The sequence below is a fragment of the Gasterosteus aculeatus genome, chromosome 15 (genome assembly GCF_964276395.1).
Source record: "Gasterosteus aculeatus chromosome 15, fGasAcu3.hap1.1, whole genome shotgun sequence".
Classification (NCBI taxonomy): Eukaryota; Metazoa; Chordata; class Actinopteri; order Perciformes; family Gasterosteidae; genus Gasterosteus; species Gasterosteus aculeatus.
The window spans coordinates 3242272-3264027 of NC_135703.1; the positions used below are offsets into that span (position 1 = coordinate 3242272).

Below are 21756 nucleotides of genomic sequence, written 5' to 3' on the forward strand. Positions count from 1 at the left end.
AGCCGGACGACTCTTTCACAGGCTACAGTGTTGCGCACTAATTACTTCACTCTTGTATCAGCTTCGGGCGTCGCCTCTTGTCTCTCCGTCCTGCGTTCACCGTCACGGTGTGGTTTTATTTCCTGCCTTATTTTGTAGTTTCTGCTTCTTGTCTCCCCGGGTAACTTCACTTCCTGCCTTGTCCCGTCATCCCCTGTGATTGTCTGATTGTTTCCACCTGTGTCCAATCACCTGCACCTCCCTAGTGTATTTAGGCCCTGTCTCCTGTCACTTGTCGCGTCATTGTCTATTGTCCTGGATGCCTCTAGTTTCTGCCTGCCGTTTTTGTCCCTGTTCCTGTGTGCGTTTTTGCCCCTTGGCCATTTTGTGTTGGAGTTTCTGACCATAAAAGTCTTTTGTTTTCGAGAAGCGTCTGCATTTGAGTCCTGCCTTTCCACGCATCCCTGACATTCACGAAGGGCTGACGCGAGTGGATTTAGTCGGTATTATGAAGGAAAATTACAGTATTGTTCGACGCCAAAAAGGGACACAGCTGCAGGCGAACTTAAGGTTAATTAAAGGATTTCTCCGTGCCTACACACCGCTCCGGAAACCGTCCGCAAAATTGTGTCTTTCTCTCTTTTACCTCCATCTTTTACCTCCCCTGCTCCCCTCGCAGGAGTCCTTCGGCCATCGTTAGAGCTTAATGAACTCGGTGTGATAATCCGAGGGAATCAGTGGCGTCGCCGTGTCCTGCAGGCCTGGAGTGTGAAATGAGCCTGTGTTAAATGTGTTGTGTTCCCATTGCGTTCCCCGTGTCCCACACTGTGCTATCAGGGGGATATAATGGGATGTTCCACATCTTTTCCCTAATTAGCTTCGGAGTGTGTTCATTAGACTTAGTTAGATTTAGTCAACGTGCGGGCATCTCGCAGTGGCACAATCGCCCCGGGTACACCGACGTCCGGGAGATAAATCACCTGTCTGCACAGTATAATGAGACAGAGGGCCAAAGTTCGCTTTCGATGTATGTGCAGCCGAGCTGAGCGCCATGTTTGTCCCTCCCCCGCCTTTAATGCACCACGACACATTTGGTTTGTAAATGGCTTTTACGCCGATACATCCGTCTTCACGATGGCGACTTTAACGCGTCAGGTACATACATTCCTCTTCTCAAGCGTGTTCCGTAGCCCCGGAGGCTTCAAAAAAAAAAAAAAAAAAAAAAAGCGGCCTTTGCTGGGTTTAACACATGGCCTCACTGTCACTTTCTCTCAGCCAGCCATGATATTGGAAATTATTCAGCATTAGCGTGCACACAGCCTGCTGGGCTCGGGGTGTTACTCCCTTTCAGCGGGGAGTCACGTTCAAAGGGAAGTAAATTAGCTGTCACCAAGGCTTGGTTTGGTCGCTGCCGCTGTGCCTCAGAGACAATCCTTTTTTTCCACCGGATGCCTGCTCGCTGCCAAGTTAATGCAAGGCAACAAGTCATTGCAGCTGCGAGAAATAAAGAAGCACAATATATATATATATATATATATATATATAGGAGTCAATTGGTTTTCTCTAGGATGGATTAACAGCAGAGAAATGCACATACTGGCGTAGGTCCACCTGCTACGCGCTGCATCGGCGAAAGAAAAGCGGCGGATTGCGTCCTCCATCAGCAGACCGCTGCCCTCTCATTATCTACAGGCCAACAATATGTGAGTGGAGCTGGACTCATTACCGGCAGCAATGTCCCAGGGACAGGACAGACTCCCGGTCTCCAAACAACAGGATGACACAGGTACACGCCTCAATAATTCATGAGTATACTAATCAAATAACGGATTCTTAAATATATCTTTGGACTTGCTTCTTATGAAGCTGAGCTTTCCTCATCTTCCTCATTGTGTTTTTTTTAAGTTGTGAAAGTGAAGAACAACATCCCCTTTTTTTGCTCTTTAATTTGATTAATGTTTCTCAGTTAAACGCAGATTAAACTGCAACATTTATAGAACGAGCCCCAGAGAGTCTGAAAACTCAATACAAGTCAAAAATCATTATCGCCACCCTGAATAAACAGGATGAAGCTTTAGTGCCCCCCAGTGTTCAAACTGAGTAACTGATGCAACGGATTTTTACATATAATACAGTATTTATTATCACGATAAAACAACAATGCTGAGAAAAAGAATGACGCTTAACTCAATTAGGATGACCATGTGTATACTTTGTATTTACAGCACATTACACACCCTACAAACCCATGTAGCTTGACTCACAGTTTAACACAACAGGCCACACAGCAATAAGGTGACATGGCTGCACAACAACAATAAATGCAAATCAATATGATGCAAAGTAACACACACAAGCATAAATACTTCACGGAAAGTACCAGTATGCTCTACAAAATGTCAATTTCTGTCACTCCCGACATGACCTGTGTAGTGTTAAATACAATAAATATTAACAGAAGCACTGACAACATCTCGTGCATCGGCATGAACAGGGACTATGATGCAGAGCAACAATAGTTCTGTACTTATGACGCCTCCAGCCTTCATTCTGCTGCTTCAATCAGGGGCCACTCGTGGTTCATGATTATAATAATAACAATAATAATAATAATCATGTTGCACTTGTGATAAACACGTTAAAAACTCTTGAATTTCCATTTCATGTTTAATATAAATATCTAATCTCATTATTAATCAAGAACTGATCGAACACACTCTGCCTTGTTTTTCCTCTTAAATACTCACCCAGCTTTGACATAGTGAACTCCTTTCTCGCTGGTTCACTAAAAAAAGTGATTAATGCTCATCGCAACGCTTTCCATTCTGCTGCAAACTGTACAAAACAGTCGAGTCCTCCTGCTCCCTCGAAGCCTCGTTAAAGAGAACACCTCAGCATTGCTAATGGCTTTTTGGGCACTATAGACTGTCGCTGGTTCCAAAAAAATCGATAGTCCTCGAGAAGGTTCTTGACCTCCTTACTGGTGACGTAATGATTGGCCTGCTTGTTTGGCTGTATACCACTAGCTTTAAAACACCTTGAATAGCCAATGCGCTCTAGATCCTACTCAACCAGACCTAAAGCCAAATCCTTTCACTGGTTATCACCAACCAGATTCATACGTGCTCCCCCTCGCCACAAGGGGGCAGTGGCGCTCTAGCCGCCGCCGGGCGTGCTCCTAGGAGGAGGAGTCCTCCTCCACGTGGTGGAGAGCGTGCCTCTTGAGCAGCGTCTTCAGTATCTCCACCTCCCTCTCTGCCTCCTTCAGCTTCCTCAGTAGTGTCCCGTTGGTTTCCTGCAGCCTCTCGTCGTCCTGCGGGCGAAAAGACACACAACAGAACCGTCTGTAGCAACAGTGCGCGACCACCGGGCCTCTGAGGAACGAAACCCCGGCGCGGCCGCTCACCGATTCCAGAGGTTCGCAGCCGGGTTTGTTCTCCCCGTCCGGCCCTCTGGGCCTCCGCGCCACCGACGCTCCGTTTTCCCACTTGGCGCAGTGTCGCTGCTTCCTCTGGGGCAGCGGGCTGGGACACGAGGAGAGAGGCGGCGGCGGCGGCGGTGCCGGGACCAGCAGAGGGGGCCGGCGGGTCCCGGTGGGGGACGGGTGGGGTCCCTCCGTCTGGGTGGCGCTGTGGACCTGACGAGGCCTCGGATAGGAGGGGACCGGGGACCCGGGGCTCCCGTCTTTGCCGCCGTCCGGCGGGTAGGGGAAAGGACATTCTTCTGAGCCTGGAGACGAGCGATTGACATCTCATGTCACAATAACATCGATCAACGGCCACAAGACCATATGACTCAATTCAGTAAGCACGAACCCATAAGCGGGAACAAACAATATGCCCAAATTGCACGTCACAAAGACTCATTTGAAGACAGGTGCCCACGTTTTTTAACCAAAAAGCCTCGACGTGTCTCGATCTAAGTAAAATCGAAAGTTCTTCTGTTCTGTTGCAGGTGGGCAGCTTCATTATTACTGTAAGTGAAACAATTCCCCAATGAGAGCCGGAGGGAAATCACCCCGACAACAGGCGCCGTGCTTGAGACTGAACTCACATCATTAACAATCAGACTGGTATTGTTTTCTCTGCAGTGTTTTGGGCGATAATTACAGGAAATAACGTGCTCGGTTGCCTGAACATTTGCCTTAAAAAAGAACGTTCCACCAGAGGACTCATGGATGGGACGGTTTGAATGCGGATGACGAACCCGACTGCGCACACCCACCCTCTGAGGCGCCCGTGGTCACCGGGGCGGAGCTCGGCGGCGTCGGACTGTCGACGGCGCCGGTCACTTTGGCGTTCTTCTTGCACTCAAACGCCACCTGCTCCTTGCACAGCTTGTGGCAGTTCATCCCGCAGTCTGAGCGAGGCGAAAGAATGCACAACGCGTCAGAACAGCGTCTCGTCTTTGAACATTGTCTGTTCTGCAGAAGCAACTCAGGCAAACAAATAGCTCTCACATTTATTGAGGGGCGGGGGGGGGGGAGAAACTGTGGTTGTGGCTGCAGATTTTCTTTTTTTTTTTTTCTCATGTGCTGCAAGGCTCCGCTTTGTGCAACACAGAAAAAACCCCACACTTCACAGCTTTTGAAACCTGCTTCACCTGCTCGCTCCCAGACTGTGTGTGCACCTCATCTGTGAGACCGACTTGTTGTTTTGGGGCCAAAGAGACGTTCTCCTAATTACCTTTGCATTTGTAGCCTTGCTTGATGACGCCCCACAACTGCGAGGAACAAGAAGAAGACTTTTCACATCACAACATACGCGAGGCTAAAAACACGATTGCATATCGGAAAGATCATTTAATGGTTCTGTCATTTCATCACACGGTGAGCGTTCGGGGGGGACTTACGAAGCCGGAGCAGTTGTCGCAGAACGTTGGTTTCATGTAAGTGGTCTCCTGAAAGTTGTGGACGAAGCCGAGACCCAGTTTGGAGCAGATGACGCTCGCCCGCATGAAATAAGCCGTGATCTCCGCTCTGCTGATCAGGCCTTCCCTGCACAACCACAACGCGAACACGCTCCATCTTAACTTCATCTTGGTCTTAATGTTTGGGAACGTCTGACATGGTTCTCCGCTACACGCTAAACAATGTGTTATTGTGTAATTTGAAAAAAATATATATATAAGCATCAACTAGGATGGTTTGTATGTTTAGGACCATATGAGGGGTCACATGGTCGTCTGTGTACGCTGGGGATTTAGCGGTGGGTCTTCTGGTAAGTTCTGCAGCTCTTCAGGGTTTCCTGTTGCTACACTCGTCACTATGACGAGTTTTCTTCCGCTCCTCTGAAGTCACGAGTGAGCGTGTGAGCGCGACCTGTCGAACGAACTCACTTCTCTTTGTCCATGACACAGAAGGAAAACGGAAAGCTAGCAGCGATTTTCTCAAATTCCTCTTGAGAGATGAAGCCGTTCTCGTCGTGGTCGTAGTTCTTAAACACCGACTGCGAAAGACGAGAGAGGAAAACGCCGTTGTTGGCGCACAATGTGCTGAGAGGGACGAGCCATGGAAATGGCTGCATGCAGTAGCGAGGTTAAAATAATTGAGTGTGGTTATATAACCGCGTTGCTGCGTGGCAACACAAAAAAGGAAGTACTTACATCCACCATTCTCTGCACGTGTTTGCTGATGGTTCGGGGGTCCGGTTTGGGAGCCACTCCTCGGGCCCAGTCCACAACCACTGAAGGTCTAGAGGGGGTGGGTGGCTGATGGAGGAGGAATCAGTGGTTAAAATAAACTAGGCCAAGTACGCGGAATAACATGTAAAATATTATCCGAGCCACACATTTAATCAATGGACGTCCTTTAGAAGCAGAAGCGAATGCTGGAAAACTGTTCTTTGAATAAAAAGCAGAGATATTATTTGAAGGTCCTTTATGTATTTAAGCCATTTAGGAATTTATTTGCTTCCGTGTGGCATGACAGGATTTGTCAATATGTAGCCAGCAGCCGGGCTTAGCTTAGCATAAAGAATGAACACTGGGAAAACGGCCTTGCTATGTTGAAGTTGTGAACTTAAGATTTTTACACAGAATACAAATATTACATCATCAATGTTGGGCATTAATGTATTTGTTGGGCATTAGAGGAGCTTTGGATAAAGCCAGACAGCCCCCGTTTAAAGTATTTAAGCTAAGCTAAGCTAAGCAGCCGCTGCTGCTTCCTATATATCAGACAAAAGGTTAGAGCCATATCAATCAAAGTGTAATGTGCTCCCCAAAACTGTTCATTTAAGAATTTGTGGCTATTCGACGGACGAGCTGCTTCCCCGTTTGCAGTCCTCTGGCTAAGCTAGCCGGCGACCTCACGCTTTGCATACATGGAAGACGGTTGTTAAGCTCCTGCTTCCATCACTCACAAGGGCTTTACAGTTCTTGGGTTCTCTGGTGTACGACAGCTCGTAGATCTCGTCCTCGGTGTAGTAAAGGTCCAAGGACAGCTATACGAAACGGGACAACACACAACACCGAAATCAAATCAAAGAGCTCTCGGCTAATCTAGATCTTTGTCCTTGAGACGTGCTTTTAATCAGGTCACAGTGGCTATTATCTCTTCGCGGACATTCTGCGGTTCAAGTACGACGGAAGCACCGCACGCAGATGGAACGACAATACAGCAATCTGAACTCTCTCACATTCACACTCGGTTCGTCCCCCACACACTCGTAGATCATAGACTCTCAACACACACACACACACTCATAGATCATAGACTCTCATCACACCCCCACACACACACACACACACACACACACACTCACTCATAGATCATAGACACATGCGCGGGGACAATTCACATGCTGCAAGGCACTCATTTGCATCTGCGCTTGCGTTGGATTCGGTGAATCACACGAGGCCGCGTAACAATTGTGTGTGAATATGATCAGAATGTGCGGCTGCAATCGGTCGGGTCCCCTACCGTCAGCAGGTGGACCAGGTCCTTGTTGGCGTCCAGCCTGGGAGGAATCAGCTGGAGCTGGATCAGCTCGTTAATGTGGCTGTACAGCGCCTGGAGCTTCTGGACGTTCACCTTGCTGTCCTCCACGTAGTCCGACATGGCCTCGTTGACCGAAATCAGATCTTTGAGGTGAACGCCCAGGATGGGGATTTTGAAACCTGTGCACCTGCTGTACGCTTGTCTATAGTTGTCATAGTTGCGGCAGGACGACAGCATGTCCGTCATCTCGTTCAGTACCTTTGGAGTGAATAGGTTTTTTTGTGAGGATGCTCTGGCTCTAAATATGAATAGGATGTCACGGCGGTGGGTGTGATTTACCTTGGTGACCTCGCTGGGAACGTGTGAGGTGGTGTCCTTCAGTCTGGAGATGGAGCTGTGACAAAGCCCTCCCACCACCGCCATTAGTGTGTTGTAATTGTGCATGATGTGTAGATTCTGGTGGACGCACACAGAAAGAAGCGCCCGCGTCAGTCCGCCCGCTAACACACAAACACGCAGAATTAAACTGGCTTCAGGTGGCCCTGGTTATGTAAATCACAACCCTGCAGTTACATAAGCCACTTACATTGTTGGGTTTTTCCTTACTGCGCTCGGATATCTCACTCTTTTTTCAGAAGTGCCTTTTCCATCTCTTTTTCTTTCCAGCTCACTAAATTGGTTCTGTCACCGGAGCATTATGGTGTGAAATTCGTCCCCACACCCATGGTTTTGAGGTCTGCAGCAGCGAGCAGCTGCAGACCGACGCATTAGTACGAGCCTGCCCGTTCGCTCCCTCGCCGGCGACCCGTTTCTCAGCGGGCCTCAGGCAGCTTTGCATCGGAGTGGTTTCAGAGATTGGGTTTACACTCATTTCTGTCTTTTCCACTTTCACATCCTCCTCTGTGTCTAAGTGTGTTCCCACTTCACAACCCCATTAGCATGCATTCGGTTAATCATTTTTCTATTGGGAAAACCTCAGGATGCGCTAAAAGCCTGCGGTAGATCTGCTGATCGCCATTACTCGCTCTTGGTGAATAAGCACCATGCATGTGCCAATTATATGGCATCTGTATCGCTGTTTAACAATGGGTTGTCATTAGGGAAATGCATAAACAATGGGAAGCATAATCAAGCAGGAATTGCGTTTTCTGCTGAACCAGGAACAGAAAGCACAGTACCTTTGCAACGTGGATGAACTTGGTGAAAACCTCCGCTCTCAGCTGAGCGGTCGGCCTGCTCAGCACCATCAGCTGAACCCACTGGGAGATTCCGTTGCACAGGGCGATGGAACGCTCCATCACGGGGATGTCTTTCATGCAGCAGCTTCTAATGTAATTCTGGTAGTCTACAAACTGACAGAGAGAGGAGCATGACGTGGTGCACGGAGACTGGAAGGCATTTCCTGCGGAGAGGAAATGCCTTCTGGTTTTCAGTGCACAGAGATAACTGTTGGATAAAGGAATCCTCAGCGGGCAAATGAGGAGCCATGGGTTGTGTATTTTAGTGTGCATTCTCACTGATATCCTGCAGAAGGACTTGAATTCCAGGAAGGTGAGATGCTCAGCCAGCTCAATGGGCTCCAGGTGATCAAAAAGAAGAGAGACCTTCCTTTTTTTACTGCTGTTAGCTTTAATCTTCTGGCTCGCCTTCCACGACCAGTCCCGTTCACTTCTAGAGAAAACCAAACACCACAACGCCAGTCACGATCAGCAGAGGTCAACGAGCACCGCAACGTCATAAAGGACATGTTTGTGTCCCTCAATGCAGACTTGTGTTGATGTGGCCAGGAATTTCGTATTATTTTAAATTCTAGTCAAACACTTCCAATGTACCAATATGCGGTTTTAGACGTGGTGTGTGTTTAGATTCCTACAACTGTGAAGCCATAAATGATATGGTATTATTATAAATGATTACAATTTCTCAGGATTTAGTTTTTGCAACATTAAAGACGTCGTCCCTGTGCTCTGGGACATTGTGATGGATATTGAAGACATTTTATAGACCAAGTGATCTAAAGATCAATTGAAAAAACAACGGAAATGAAGTGGAGCATGTAGAACAGACAAATGCGCGTGCCCTCTCAAACCACGTGGAAGCGGAAAACATCTTCCGCTCCACTTTCAAAGTCGCGATTGACCAAACCGCCGAGTGTCGCTCAGGCCCGATGTCTCAGTTGCCAGCTGGTCAGAGATTAACACTTACATGAATTTGGTCTCGAGGAGGGAGCAAAGATGCTCCTGTCCCTGCTCCCTGATCAGCTCACGGAACTGGTCCAGGCGGTCTGACAAGCTGTGGTGCAACCGGAACATCATCCAAAATTCCTGGATCCAGTGCCTGCAGATCAAAGAGGAGGCCGTGAGACGCGCGCAGGTTTGGAGTCGTGCAAAGCGCCTTTGCGTGAAACTGACCTGATGAGGTAGCATATCCTCTGGCACTCGGTCGGCTGCTCATTGTCAAGCGCTTTTTGGAATTTAAGGACTTTGGTTAAGGAAGACTTATGGTGATTGTCCGAAAGTGAAAGCCGGGATTCACTTCAGGTGAGCATTGACATTTCACAGGACCAGTACGCTTTGAGTAAACATTGGACAAATGCATTCCGACTGCAGAGTCGGAATCTTGCACAAACAACTCTCTAATTAAAACTACAGCAAAGTGGCATTTGGTGGAGTGGGAGGAGGCGACTGCATGAGGAAAATCACCCAATGAATCACTCCGGCACACAGAAGTCAGTGAATAACCAAAAGTACAAAGAGAACACGCAATCAATCCTTCACATACTGTAGAGCAGCCGCTGATCGTTTAGTGGTCGGACTATGACGATGTTATCCGAGCCTATGAGATTATTATTTAGCAAGGTAACCCCGGGCTGCACGTGGAGCCCATTCCCTATTATTCAAAGCAGCTCTTTACGTACGACTCTGCAGCTCTCGGCCCGTCAGAAATCAGCTTGAAGTGATTCACATTTTTTAAAAAAGGGCTAATTGCGTCACGGGAGCAGAAGATCGGCCCACGCGATCCGCAGGCCAGACTGCGGCGAAGGCTGTTGGCTGTGTTTGTGTGAGCGGGGGGGGGGGGGTGGACTTCTTTAAGCAAGCGGGGGTTAGAGAAAGTTGAAAGAGGCCGAAACACCCGAAAACCCAGAGGCTGCCCACCAGGGCCAGCGGGCTCCTCCGATAGGCACAGTGATGTCACTGCCACTTCCTGAATGAAAGCGCAGCTCGCGGGGCCTCTACTCAAGCCACAACACCACCAAAATAAATGAATGACAATCAAGCGTTTTAAAAAAGAGACCCGGAAAAGGTGGCGGCCGTGGACACAATTCATTGTTACTGACAGCGCGGGGCGGAGCGGCAGCCGACGGCATGAGTTTTTACACGCGTCAGCTGCAGGCCGTCGCGAGCCAATGTACGAGCTCCATCGCCGGTTGCCGTTGACAACCAGAGGAAAGCAGCACCCGGCGGAGCCAAGGGGATTCCGATCCGGAGTTACAGCCGGCGCTCACGATCGTCCGATGCGTTGTTGGGAATGGCGCGGTTGCAGCTTGGTGTGGGGCGGCTGAAGGATATTGGGTGGTGAGTTTGTCCAGCAGCTCACAGGAGGAGATGTGGATACGGTGCATGGCCAGGGTGATGTTCAACAGGTGGCCGCTTCCGCACACGCCGCCGTCCGAGTCTGCAAGACAGAAACACGCTTTAGGAGTTAGCCTCAAAGCTGCGAAGCGGAGGAAAAACGACGTCATCCCCTTAAAGTGGCCGTTGAATCAGAGGGGATACAAGGTGTCCGTCGTTTAGGTGGCAGCGATCATTGCTGCGCTTTCACAAATTCATAACAACAAATATAGACTTTCATCTTCAAAAAATAAAACATTATTCAAGCAGGATTAAATTGTACTTTTATTTGGTACTATTATGAACTAAGGAGTAATGCAGGAACATCTCACCCAGTGTGCTGTGGCAAGTGAGGAAAAATACTGACTGCTCTTGTCTATGGCTGCAGTGCTTCAGACACGATGCTTGATATTTCCTTTGAATACAAACGTTGTACTCTGCCAGACGCCACCTCACCTGTGTGTGTCCCGCTGAAACGACGACGTTTTGTCGTGCCCGTTTGTGAAGATTTGCCCCTTCCTCTGATTGTGTGAACCTCTGCGGCCTGCTGGTCTCACTACCTTCTTTGCTTCCCTTTTCCTTGTGTATATCTCACTTCCTCCCATTGTGGCCAGACCACCTTTCCTTATCTCGGTGGTCTGATGCTCGGCTACAGCTGACATCTTGAGACCACGCAGTGAGAAGGTCCCTGGGCGGCCGCGGCCTTAATGCGCACAAAACGTCACATCGCAGCGGCAGGTCCGACCTTTAATGGCAGAAAACGCACTTTTTCCTGCCCGCTTAAGAGGAGCGACACGCCACTTATCGTGAGACCGCCGCTGCATGCGGGGAAATGGCAGCGGACTTTTAACTGCATCTCGAAAAATACGATCCATTTATCTCGGTACATTTTAGGCTTCCACAATCAGCGGAGAAGGAAAATGGTTTTGAAAGCGTGTACGTTCCCATGCTGTTTCCCTTAATCGCTGAACCAGTATCTCGACACCATCAAGGACACCGGGCATCTGTGGACCCACTTTTAAACCATATCACCTTGGAAATACCTCGGACGCCATGGCAACATGTTTTCTAATCTTTGTTATCGGTAAGCGACTCACCACTCCAGCTGCCGCTGACTAATCCAGCCCTCACATCCTGCACGGGGTGTGTTTGTGTTTGTAACACGCAGCCGCTGAGGGCAGTGAATTACAATTTCACCCAGCAGTCAAGTCAGGAAGAGAAGAAGAGAAGAAGCGCGACACCAGGGCCGCTGTTTAGTGACGCTATGATGCAGTTGAAGTCAGCGCGCGGTTTCGTTAACAGGTGTCAGGTTGTGAATCAGCCAAAGTCAGTCCTACGGCACGTGCACAACAGGAAGCCATGACTCTCCGTCAAGTAAACAGTTGCACCACCGTCTTTTTTCACAACTTTCCAACCGCTAACCCTCCCTGCGCAGGGTTAATTGCAGGAGGAAATCCCTCCTCTGCTGTCTGTTCCTGACTGGAAAAATGAGGAAAGCTGCCGCTCGCCGCGCTGGAACAGCGTGAGACCGCAGGGCGATAAACACAGCCAAGGGCACGCAGCGCCTGGCTGGCTTCTGAGGTTATCTCAGGCGCGCATCGCCCGCTCCAGACCTGCACGTCGCTCTTCCTTGTTTTGACAGAGGCCTTGAGCCGGGATGGTTCCCTTGTTTTCACCAAATCACACGCAGGATGGTGATTATTTCCCTGCACTCTGAACAAACAGCTCCAAAGTGAGCAGGACTGGCAGTAAGGACTTTGTTTTGATGTGAAAAGCTGGTACCACACTAGAAAGAGTGTGTAGTTTTACAGATTGTATCAAAGCAATGTGTGTATATATATATATATATATATATATATATATATATATATATATATATATATATATAGAAGAGAGTGCAAAAACGAGTCAGCAGTCAGGCAAAGAACAAAGCTAAAAGTGAAGAAATGTAATCTCTACCCACATCTGATACCTGCTCACGTTGATCACCGTGGACTATTAACCCGCATATTCAACTTTTCAATCAATGTTTTTACAAATCTCACACAAAACTGTACAGTTCTATTATTTGGAATAATTAGTTATACTTTGCGTAGTAGAGTTATATTGCACTGCATTGTTACAGTGTTCTTTATAGTAGTTTCCCATATTGTCATTTTCTGGTCATGTGTTGACCTTTGTTGACCTTTGAAGTACGTTGCCCGAATAGTTTCTTTCCAAAACACAAAGGCCAATGTCATGAAAAGCGAATACATGACCCTCTTTCTTTTTCTGAAATAGTTTAATAATAATAAATAGTATTGAAATAATAGTTCAATGCTATTCAATTTAAAATCACTCGAAATGATGAACACATTTGCAAAAGGAGGATTTGATGGAAGAGTTCGTCGTTAGAGCTTAAGGGCTTTCCATGCAACCAACATAACGAATATTTAATTAATTATATCTAGTATAAACACAATTTGAGTGTAAAATAAAATGTATTATTCGCGTGAATCAGCTCAACGTCGGGCATGTTGGGAGCGTGCAGTGTGGTCGAGAGAGAGAGAGAGACGATGTCAACAGCTATTGATCCACACCTCACAGTGCCGCATTTCAAAGGCCGGCGAGCCTCTGAGGACGCCGCTCGGGGGCGCTGACCTTTGGGCCTCATGCCCAGGCTTGAAGCCGCCATCAGGTAATCCTTCAAATAGCTCCTACGTGAACCCTCACATTTGAAAAGGTGGCAGGACTGGGGAGGGGGAGAGGGCGTGGGTGGGGGCCCTCGGGGCTTCGCCTGTGATGTGGGCTCAGGAGGTGCGGTGCTGCGTTCAGTTTTTGTATCAGGAGAAGCCGCTTGAGGAAAACCCCCCCTCCTCTCCCCCTGATGACACACTCGTGCTCCGCGAAAGGCCATCTTGAGGCGCGCGCGCGTGTGTGCGTTTGGATCTCACGTTTTGAAATTGCTTCCAGCAAGTGTTCCAGAGAACGCTGCGATGCCGCACCACAGGGGTCCAGAGCTCTTCCTCCTCCGATTCATTCGGTGCCCCTTTGTGGGTCTGAAACGAGCAGCAGGCTGTCGTTACTGCCCCGCTCTCACCTTCTCCACAGATAAACGCACTTACGGGATGTCATTTTATGTGCGGCCCATTGTGACGCCTCTCCGTTGCTCTTGCTCCATTTGTGTAACCAGGCAACGGCAATTTGAAAGCTTGTCTGTGCAGAGACACAATCACCAGAACTCTGGGAGCGATCCTGACAACTTCATGAAGCCGATGATCACGCTCGCCGCCGCTCCTTCTCATTTAAAAAAAACAACCAAAAAAACCCGACATATCATTGAAACGGACTCATTCACTCAACGGATTCATTGCACGATACAGTCGTGAAGTAAATTAGGACACACGTGGTCAGCAACGCGTATGAGGCGGTGAAAAAAAAATAAGTAAATCGACTGGGAAGCATCAACGGAACAAATTTCTACTTCAAAACATAAAATCCGTTCAACTGTGTTGACAATATTTCACTTTCAAATGCCTACTCCATTTTTTTTAAAGGCCTGCCTAAACTTGTTGGAGGTTTGCAGCCGTATGCCGGGAAAAAAGGTGGGAAGAACCCTGACTTCTGGGAAACAACAACATGCGATCACTCCTCAGCCAGGGCGTGTTATCGCCGCGTTCTTCTCAACAAAAGCGCCGCACGAACTTCACCAACGACTTCAGTGTTACACGGACCACCAATCACATACCCTCACCACACAACGATAACTCACCGAAGCACTGCAGACAGGCCTGGATGAGGTCCTCCCAGCTCCCCCCCTTGGTGAGGGGACCCAGGGGCATCATGGACTTCACCGGGGCGCTTTGGGCCGGGCCGGGCTTGTGGAACCTGTGAGGTCGGCCCGGAGGAGAAACTCTAGACCTGGAGATGCATCCTGGAGACGCTCTCCTGGAGGAACACCAAACAGGAGAAGAGTGAGGGGGGGGGAGAGGCTCCTCGTCCCACCAACCGTGAGCTCGTCGGACCACAGCTGACGACACATGAAACGATCAGTGCAGTTGTGGCCATTGTTCGAATTTAGGAACCCCAGTGGAATTTAGCTATTCATTGTTCTCATTTCCTTCCTTTCAACTCAGGGAAATACCGGTTGATTGCGGACATCCAGTTCAACCTGTAGAATGACCAATAAACAAGAAGGAATTCGAAACATATAAACGCGAAACGTGTGCATTTTAAGTGCAGCAAGTCGGCGGTAACCTGCGCGTAAAGCCAGCGGGCGTCCTGAAGGTTCCTCTCCAGGCACCGTTTGGGCACAAATGAAAGAAAACAAACGGTCCACTAAGAACCCGGAGCACAACTCCGATCATTTAAGTTACTAACTTACACCCCACACACTCACACACACACAAATAAAACGACACTTACGCGTCGTCCTTCCCCTTCTCGTCCGGTGTCGTACTTTCGTTGGGTTTCTTCTCTCCTGATTGACAGCCCATGGCGAGGTACTGGGCGACGAGCGGCTGAACCAGGCTGTCCATCTGCGTTCTCCTCGATGGGAGCATGGCATCGCTCAGCTCGGCTCGGCTCGGCTCGGCTCGGCGCGCCTCCGCGCGCTCTCGGCAGCGTTGTGCCGACTCGTCGACGCACGCGACACGATGAGGTCACCTGGCTCGCCCGCCAGTGGGCGGCGGCGGCGCCTGTCACTCACACCGCGCCGCGCCGCCGCGTGCGCCTTTCTTTTGCTTTATTTTATTTTGTACAACCTTTAATTTAAAGGCGTTCGTTTAAAATGCAGCTAAAAATTAAAATAAAAAATAAAAATAGACAGGCTTTCCGTCACTACAGATATACTTTCTACGTTCACGTCCATTAAAAACACCGTCTAGTCCTCGTCTCTGCGGGGACAGGAGAGTATCTGGGGTGTGATCCCTGTTGTAGTTTACAAAAAGCTTTTTATTTGTTCAGTCTGCCGAACAGGAACAGGGTGGACCTTCCTCTCTGGAGATAACAGTGGCTGTGGGTTTCCACGGAGGCTTCTCTGGGTGGCAGGTGGTCCAGGGACGAGGTTTCCTGCTTCAAGAAGAGGCTCACAACACGTCTCCGGGTGTGGGAGAGAACTGTGTGATAAGGGATTCAGTTAGACATTATACCAATAAATAGCAACAGTGAGTCCGTGGACATTTTATGGCTGAGGCGACAGACAAGGGTCATAAAAAGATTTGATTATTCAGGAAAAACAATGTCATTACTTTGACAAAAACTATATCTGGTGTGTTTGGACACACCAGTGTCTCATGTTTTTCTCAAGTTTAAGCAAAAAAGCACACTGTTGGATGGCTTCGGAGCCTTTGCTCCAGAGGGAGAGTCCTCCCTTGGACGAGGCGCACAGAGCGGCAGAAGTTTGAGTTTGTGAGTTTCCACCGGCTGCTGGCATGAGAACCAGCGTATCAGCAGCTGGCTGCTACTGATAAGATAGCTTGTCTGCACTCAGACCAGCCACTGAGGCCCTAAGCCGGCCCTCGTGCGGCGAAAACTAAATCTGATCTCACTCCTTTCTCATGACAGAGATACAATAGAAAAGCCTGTTGTGTTCAAAAATGAAGAAACGCCGGACGGACAGAGGTCATCGCTGATCAAAAGGTCAAATCAGATGTATTTAATAAAAAGAGATGGTGTTGTGGTAAAAAGAACATCTCAGCTGAGGAGCCGCTGGTCTCAGCGACCAACAGGCCCCAGGTCAGTCCTTTGAGCATCCCTAGTGCCCGTCTGTCGCCTCCACCAGCGAACTCGAGAACAATGGTTCCGACAGGTATTTATACCAATGCTTAAAGGTGTGAAAGTTTCCACACCTCTGGGAGTGGTCTTCTGGTGAGTTCAATGTAACTCGGATTTCGAATAACCCTTAGTCAATATCAGTTGTTCAAGTATTACATGCATGCATTCCAGTTGATTACATTACATCAAATACAATCATAACTGTACATTGGTATTATTCTATTACAGTTGCAAAATTACAGTAGTTTTACAATATTGTCATTACTTTATTGATTACACAGTTCCAGAATCCTGGCTGTATTCTGGTGTACACTATATGCATTTTATTAATTTTGTGAACCGGGTCGTCAATTTGTTTCTAATATCCTACAAGCCCAAACAATCGGCACATGTTGTATGATTTGCCGTGAGCGAGGCAGTGTTCATTACTCTTTGATTTTCATGGCACAGATTCTGACGTCACATGATAAATTTGGGTGGACCATATCTCTTGTACTCCAATAACCACATGTTAAGTTAGAAATTAAAACATTTCTATGGAAGTTTTTATTATTGGTCTTAACCTTGTAACATTTGCTTTCATTTCAAAATAATCTACATGCATCAACTTCTAATTATCTTGACTTACATGTTCTAATGAAAGGTGAAATATAATTTGCAAACTGCGATATTTAGAGATGATCAGGCACCGGTTAGGGCATCACCCGAGGTGGTGATTTATGTCTTCAATGTAGCGTAGAATGAGGCGTTATTGAGATCTTATTATAATATATTCAACATTTTGGGCGATCCTGTGCTTCTTTACGGATGTAACATAACGGTTCAACGCAGACAACTGGAATATTGTCCTGTGCACATTCTTTTGTCATGTGGATTAAGGGTGAGGTTTTGTTAGTTAGTGTTTTAGTGGCTGTGAACACCACCTGGTGGATGCTATCACACCTTTTGACTGACTGACGCTCAGTAATATGAAGAAATAGATCAAGTTTGAATGCATGTTTAACTTACTCTAAGTTTATGAGTATCACAGACTCTGTAAAACTGGGATTATATCTGAGCAGAAACTGTTTGCTAAAAAAAATGGCTTCAAAATGTGTATAATCAATATCTTGCTTTTGTCAACTCATCGGAAAAGTAGATACCTGTTTTTGGTTTATGAAGAATATATACCCAAATATATACACGCAGCCTCCCGTGTGGTGTTGAAGCACACGTGACCCTTTGTGTTACATATTAAACAGCCTCAATGCTATGTTGTGCTAACAAAGACCAAAAAATGTGAGCACATTACACCAATTCTTAAATCCTTACATTGGCTCCCAGTATGTCAGAGAATTAATTTCAAAATCCTACTGCTCACATATAAATCACTACATGGTTTAGGGCCAAAGTATATCACTGATATGCTTCCACTACATAAGCCTTCAAGATCACTAAGATCTTCTGACACCAATCTGTTAGTGATTCCCAGAGTAAATACAAATCATGGGAAAGCATCATTTAGTTACTACGCAACAAACAGCTGGAATAAACTTCCTGAAGATTTAAGAGTTGCCCCAACTCTGACCACGTTTAAAACAAGACTGAAAACTTTTATGTTCAGCCTCGCCTTCTGCTAAATTTTACCTGCATTGCACTTTTAACCTCTGCCTTCAATTAAACAATTTAAATAAGATTTTAATTTATAATTGTATTTGCTGTTTTTAATTGCCTTTTAATTCCTGCATTTTATTTCACTTTATTGTATGAAATGTTCTGATGTGAAGCACTTTGAGTCTGCCTTGTGTATGAAAAGCGCTACACAAATAAACTTGCCTTGCCTTGTCTAAGAAGTATTACCGACATAATGCATGCCGTTGGTTCAGGAGGAAGGCGATGGTGAAGTTAACGAGAAGCACTTGAACGCAACATTGACCTTCCACGTAAATTAACGGTCGCAACGCGCAAAAAACCACGAAGAAGAAGAAGAAGTAGAAGAAGAAGAAGAACACGAACGACGTCAAAACGCGCGTGGCGGGCGTCACGCGGGCCCTCTGAACCAGACTGACGCTAACGGACAAGTTGTTAGCCTAGCCGCTAGCTACAGGCGGGTATTTTTTAAAGCAGTTTCTGTGCCGTTCAGTGGTGACCGACACACCTTCATGGATTTGGACAACGCCAAGTTGTTGCATTTCTTCAGGGGGAAATTCATCAAACTGACCCTGAAGTCCTCCTCGTACTTCGGCGTCGTCCAACGGATCAATCACAACAAAACGCTGGTTTTGGGGGACGGTAAAAAAAAAAAGCATCCATTAGCATTGTTGTTATTAGCACTTGTTAAATCCCCCCATAATAATTGTTTTAGTACCTGAATGCGATCGGGTTACAGGTTCTCTGCGGTAACTCCTGCACGTTAACGTGACGTAACGTTCGGTTTTTGCTCCAGTTGTTTGTGCCAGTAACGGCTGTCAGATTCCTGGATCCAAGCTGTTCTTCGGTCATGAGATTATCAATGGTAAGTTCCCTCAAGTGGTAACGTTAGTTATAAAACTATGATTAACAACAATCAACAACAACAAAAGTGTTTTAATTATAAGTGTTGACGTCTGACGTGTCCTTCTTTTTGCATGATTTTAATTCAAAGTGGAATTTCCCAGTGAGGCAAACACTGACAGCGGGTAAATAATCAACAAACGATGTTGTCATTTTTTATTTATTTTTTTTGCATCACAATCAGACGTGGATATTTACCTGTGACGCGTTTGTGTTGTGCAGAAACATCGAACATCACAGACTGGAAGAGCATTTGAGCTTGGAAACGTTCCAGCCGTGCATGAAGACACTCTCATTCGGTAAGACAACAATTGAACGTGTTTTTGTAATATTCATTTAAAATGCCACCACCCCTCCAGTTGATGTCCGTGTCTCCCAAACAGAAATGATTCACTCACTCATCATTGAGAGGTTCCTTTTTTTTTTTCTATAGATGACGATGAAGACAACGAGGACTACGTCAACTTCATAGTCATCGATGAGTTTTATGAGAAGTTTGGGTCTGCTGTAAGTTTCTATAAATCCCCTGAATTACTCAATACTTTTCAGGATACAAATATATGTGGACTTTATGTAAAAACGCGTCATCAGGTGATGCACATCAAGAAGCAGCATGTGATCGGCGTGGGCGCTGATGGAGTCGAGTTATTTAAGCACGACAGACTGTGTTGGCTGCAGGTGAGAACTTCTGCATTCTTCCCTTTGGGGTTTTTCCTTCTGTCCTACGCTCCGGGTTTCTCCTTCATCACAAGAATGACAAAAAGTAGAAAATAATTTAAGCTGATTTGCCTTCATCTAGATTGCCACTAAAACGAAGGTTTACCTGTTTGATATCATGATACTTGGAGATCGGGCCTTTAAGAACGGCCTTTCTATGATCCTGCAAAGTAAGCACATACTGAAGGTTAGTATCGTTAAAAAAAACACTAGAAATCCTGCTCAGTCACTGTGCTGATTGTTACCAAGACCTCTATGGTGAGTGTACATATTGTTCAGGTCATCCATGACTGCAGAGCCATCGCTGGATGTCTGAGTGTTCAGTTTGGAGTGAAGCTGGCCAACGTCTTCGATACGCAGGTAAATGTGCGGCATTTCCTGCGGGTGATCTTCCCTCGTGTGTGTTATAGTTAAGCCTACTCTGCCCTTCCTTTTTATGTGTTCAGGTTGCGGATGTCATGGGCTTCTCCTATAAGACGGGAGGTCTACTTCCCGACAGGGTCAGTACTCTGCAGGAGGTGGTTAGTCTCCATCTGAAGGTGCCCCCGTCTCAACTCTCATCCCTTCAGATAAAGTCCCAGCTCACCAAGGCACAGTAGAGTCTCATCAAGGTGGTTTTATTTGCTGTACAGTTGCATCTGTATGCTGGAATCGTGTGTGTGTGTGTTCACAGGAAGAAAGGGAGATGTTGTACAAGCGGCCGTGTCCTATGCCCCTGCTTAAGGTGATGGCTCTGTCGGTGATCCACCTCCTCCCTCTCAGACTGGTGCTGCTGGATTCTCTCATGATAGACTACGTGGCCCTGGTGGATTCATACCTCAACAGCGGCTACTATGAACCTGATGAATTGCAGCATGTCGGCATGGTGGGCGATTCACCAATGACCACATTTCCAGGGTGTTTAGTTTGTAAAATGTAACATTGGTGGATGAATCAATTAATCAGGCATTGCGTATTGTAATTGTAATGTATTATAAATTCTTCTCCATATTACATGCCGATATGTACTTGTTGTTGTTGTAGTTGTTCCTTAAATCCATTGGATGTGCTTTTATTGCTTAAATCAGCCTCAGCTGATTTAAATCAGACTAGTGTATTTTAATTGTGTTAGTCAGAATTGACAGGCAGAATTGACAAAAGGAGCAATGGCAGCAACCAAAAGCTGGTTTGACATGTTTTATTACTCAAAGAGGGAAATGGGGAAACTGGTCCTGGAAGCACCTCCTTTGAACGCTCTACCTGTTTGCATCCTCAGGAGAGCGTGTTTGAGCTGCCCAGAGAGCTCAAACAGCTGGAGAAAATGCGACAGGAGTGGGCTGTCGACCACTACCCTGTCACCGAGCGAGGCCTGCTGGATCGCTTCAACCCCCGGTCTCCGTCCCAGACTTTACCCGCAGAGAACAACGCCCACCAACGCCTGACTGTGGAGTCGCCTTCGCCCGCGATCCCTCCCCTCCCGACGCCGAGCCCTCCGAGAGCCAGCGATGGGTTTTCTGTGGATGTTGAATCGGCAGATCCGGCTCCAGTCCCACTCGACTCATCGGACCTCAGGGATCACATGCCCATTAACGCCCCCGTGTCTCTTGGTGCAGGTGGAGGGAACGCTGAGGTACTGATGGACATAACAGGTGGAGGAAGTCCTTTTGGAAGAAGGCACGCGGCCCCCCCGCCGCCCTGTGCCTTCGGAAGAGGGTTCCTTCTCCCGGTGTCACAAGATCAGAAACCCACCCAGAAAATGGGGGGCGTAACGACTCCTGGTAGGATGGGGGCGGCTCCTTTTAGGCATAAAGTGATGCTCGAGCTGACCTGCCGAAGGACGCCTGAGTCCATCTCATCCTCACTTTTCAGCTGTTGAAGTTATACGGTCACAGTATTACAGATGTTATATTGTTTAAATACACAGCCTCCTTTTTGTGCTAATAAGAAGTAGCATCACCGACATAATGCATGTCATTGGTTCAGTTGGAAGATAACGGTGTGTTACAGATGTTATATTGTTTATTACTAGAAGTGTCCAGCAGATGGCAGTACACGTTGTGTTTTGTGCTGAGCTTTGTTTAAAACCTGCCAGCGTTGTGAGGTTCGATTTATTTATTGTTTGTCCTTCTAATTGTGCCTCCTGATATACTATAAATCTAGTAAATAGTATCTTGAGAGCAAAAAACATAGTTTGGATTTTGCATGCTCGTATATCTGTGTTCATCACTAAACATGTTCCTTTTT

General features: G+C 47.2%; 2 protein-coding genes across 2 annotated transcripts; one reads left to right on the forward strand and one right to left on the reverse strand.

Annotated features, from left to right (window-relative positions):
- Positions 1-2096: 2096 nt before the first annotated feature.
- LOC120832526 (RAS guanyl-releasing protein 1) lies at positions 2097-15626 on the reverse strand. The gene is made up of 17 exons (XM_078089413.1): positions 14935-15626; positions 14282-14457; positions 10487-10594; positions 9331-9391; positions 9125-9256; positions 8437-8590; positions 8098-8271; positions 7259-7375; positions 6902-7177; positions 6342-6422; positions 5584-5688; positions 5317-5426; positions 4831-4975; positions 4665-4701; positions 4204-4338; positions 3386-3708; positions 2097-3292 (listed from the first exon to the last, which is right to left on the reverse strand). Exons 1-17 carry the CDS (start codon positions 15069-15071, stop codon positions 3158-3160), a joined length of 2406 nt encoding a protein of 801 aa, XP_077945539.1. The 5' UTR covers positions 15072-15626; the 3' UTR covers positions 2097-3157.
- Positions 15627-18158: 2532 nt separating this feature from the next.
- Positions 18159-21756, forward strand: exd1 (exonuclease 3'-5' domain containing 1). Its single transcript, XM_040198913.2, has 11 exons — positions 18159-18555; positions 18710-18778; positions 18908-18941; positions 19039-19115; positions 19250-19323; positions 19408-19494; positions 19616-19720; positions 19813-19893; positions 19980-20123; positions 20207-20398; positions 20789-21756. The coding sequence occupies exons 1-11, from the start codon at positions 18426-18428 to the stop codon at positions 21386-21388; spliced, it is 1593 nt and encodes a 530-aa protein (XP_040054847.2). The 5' UTR covers positions 18159-18425; the 3' UTR covers positions 21389-21756.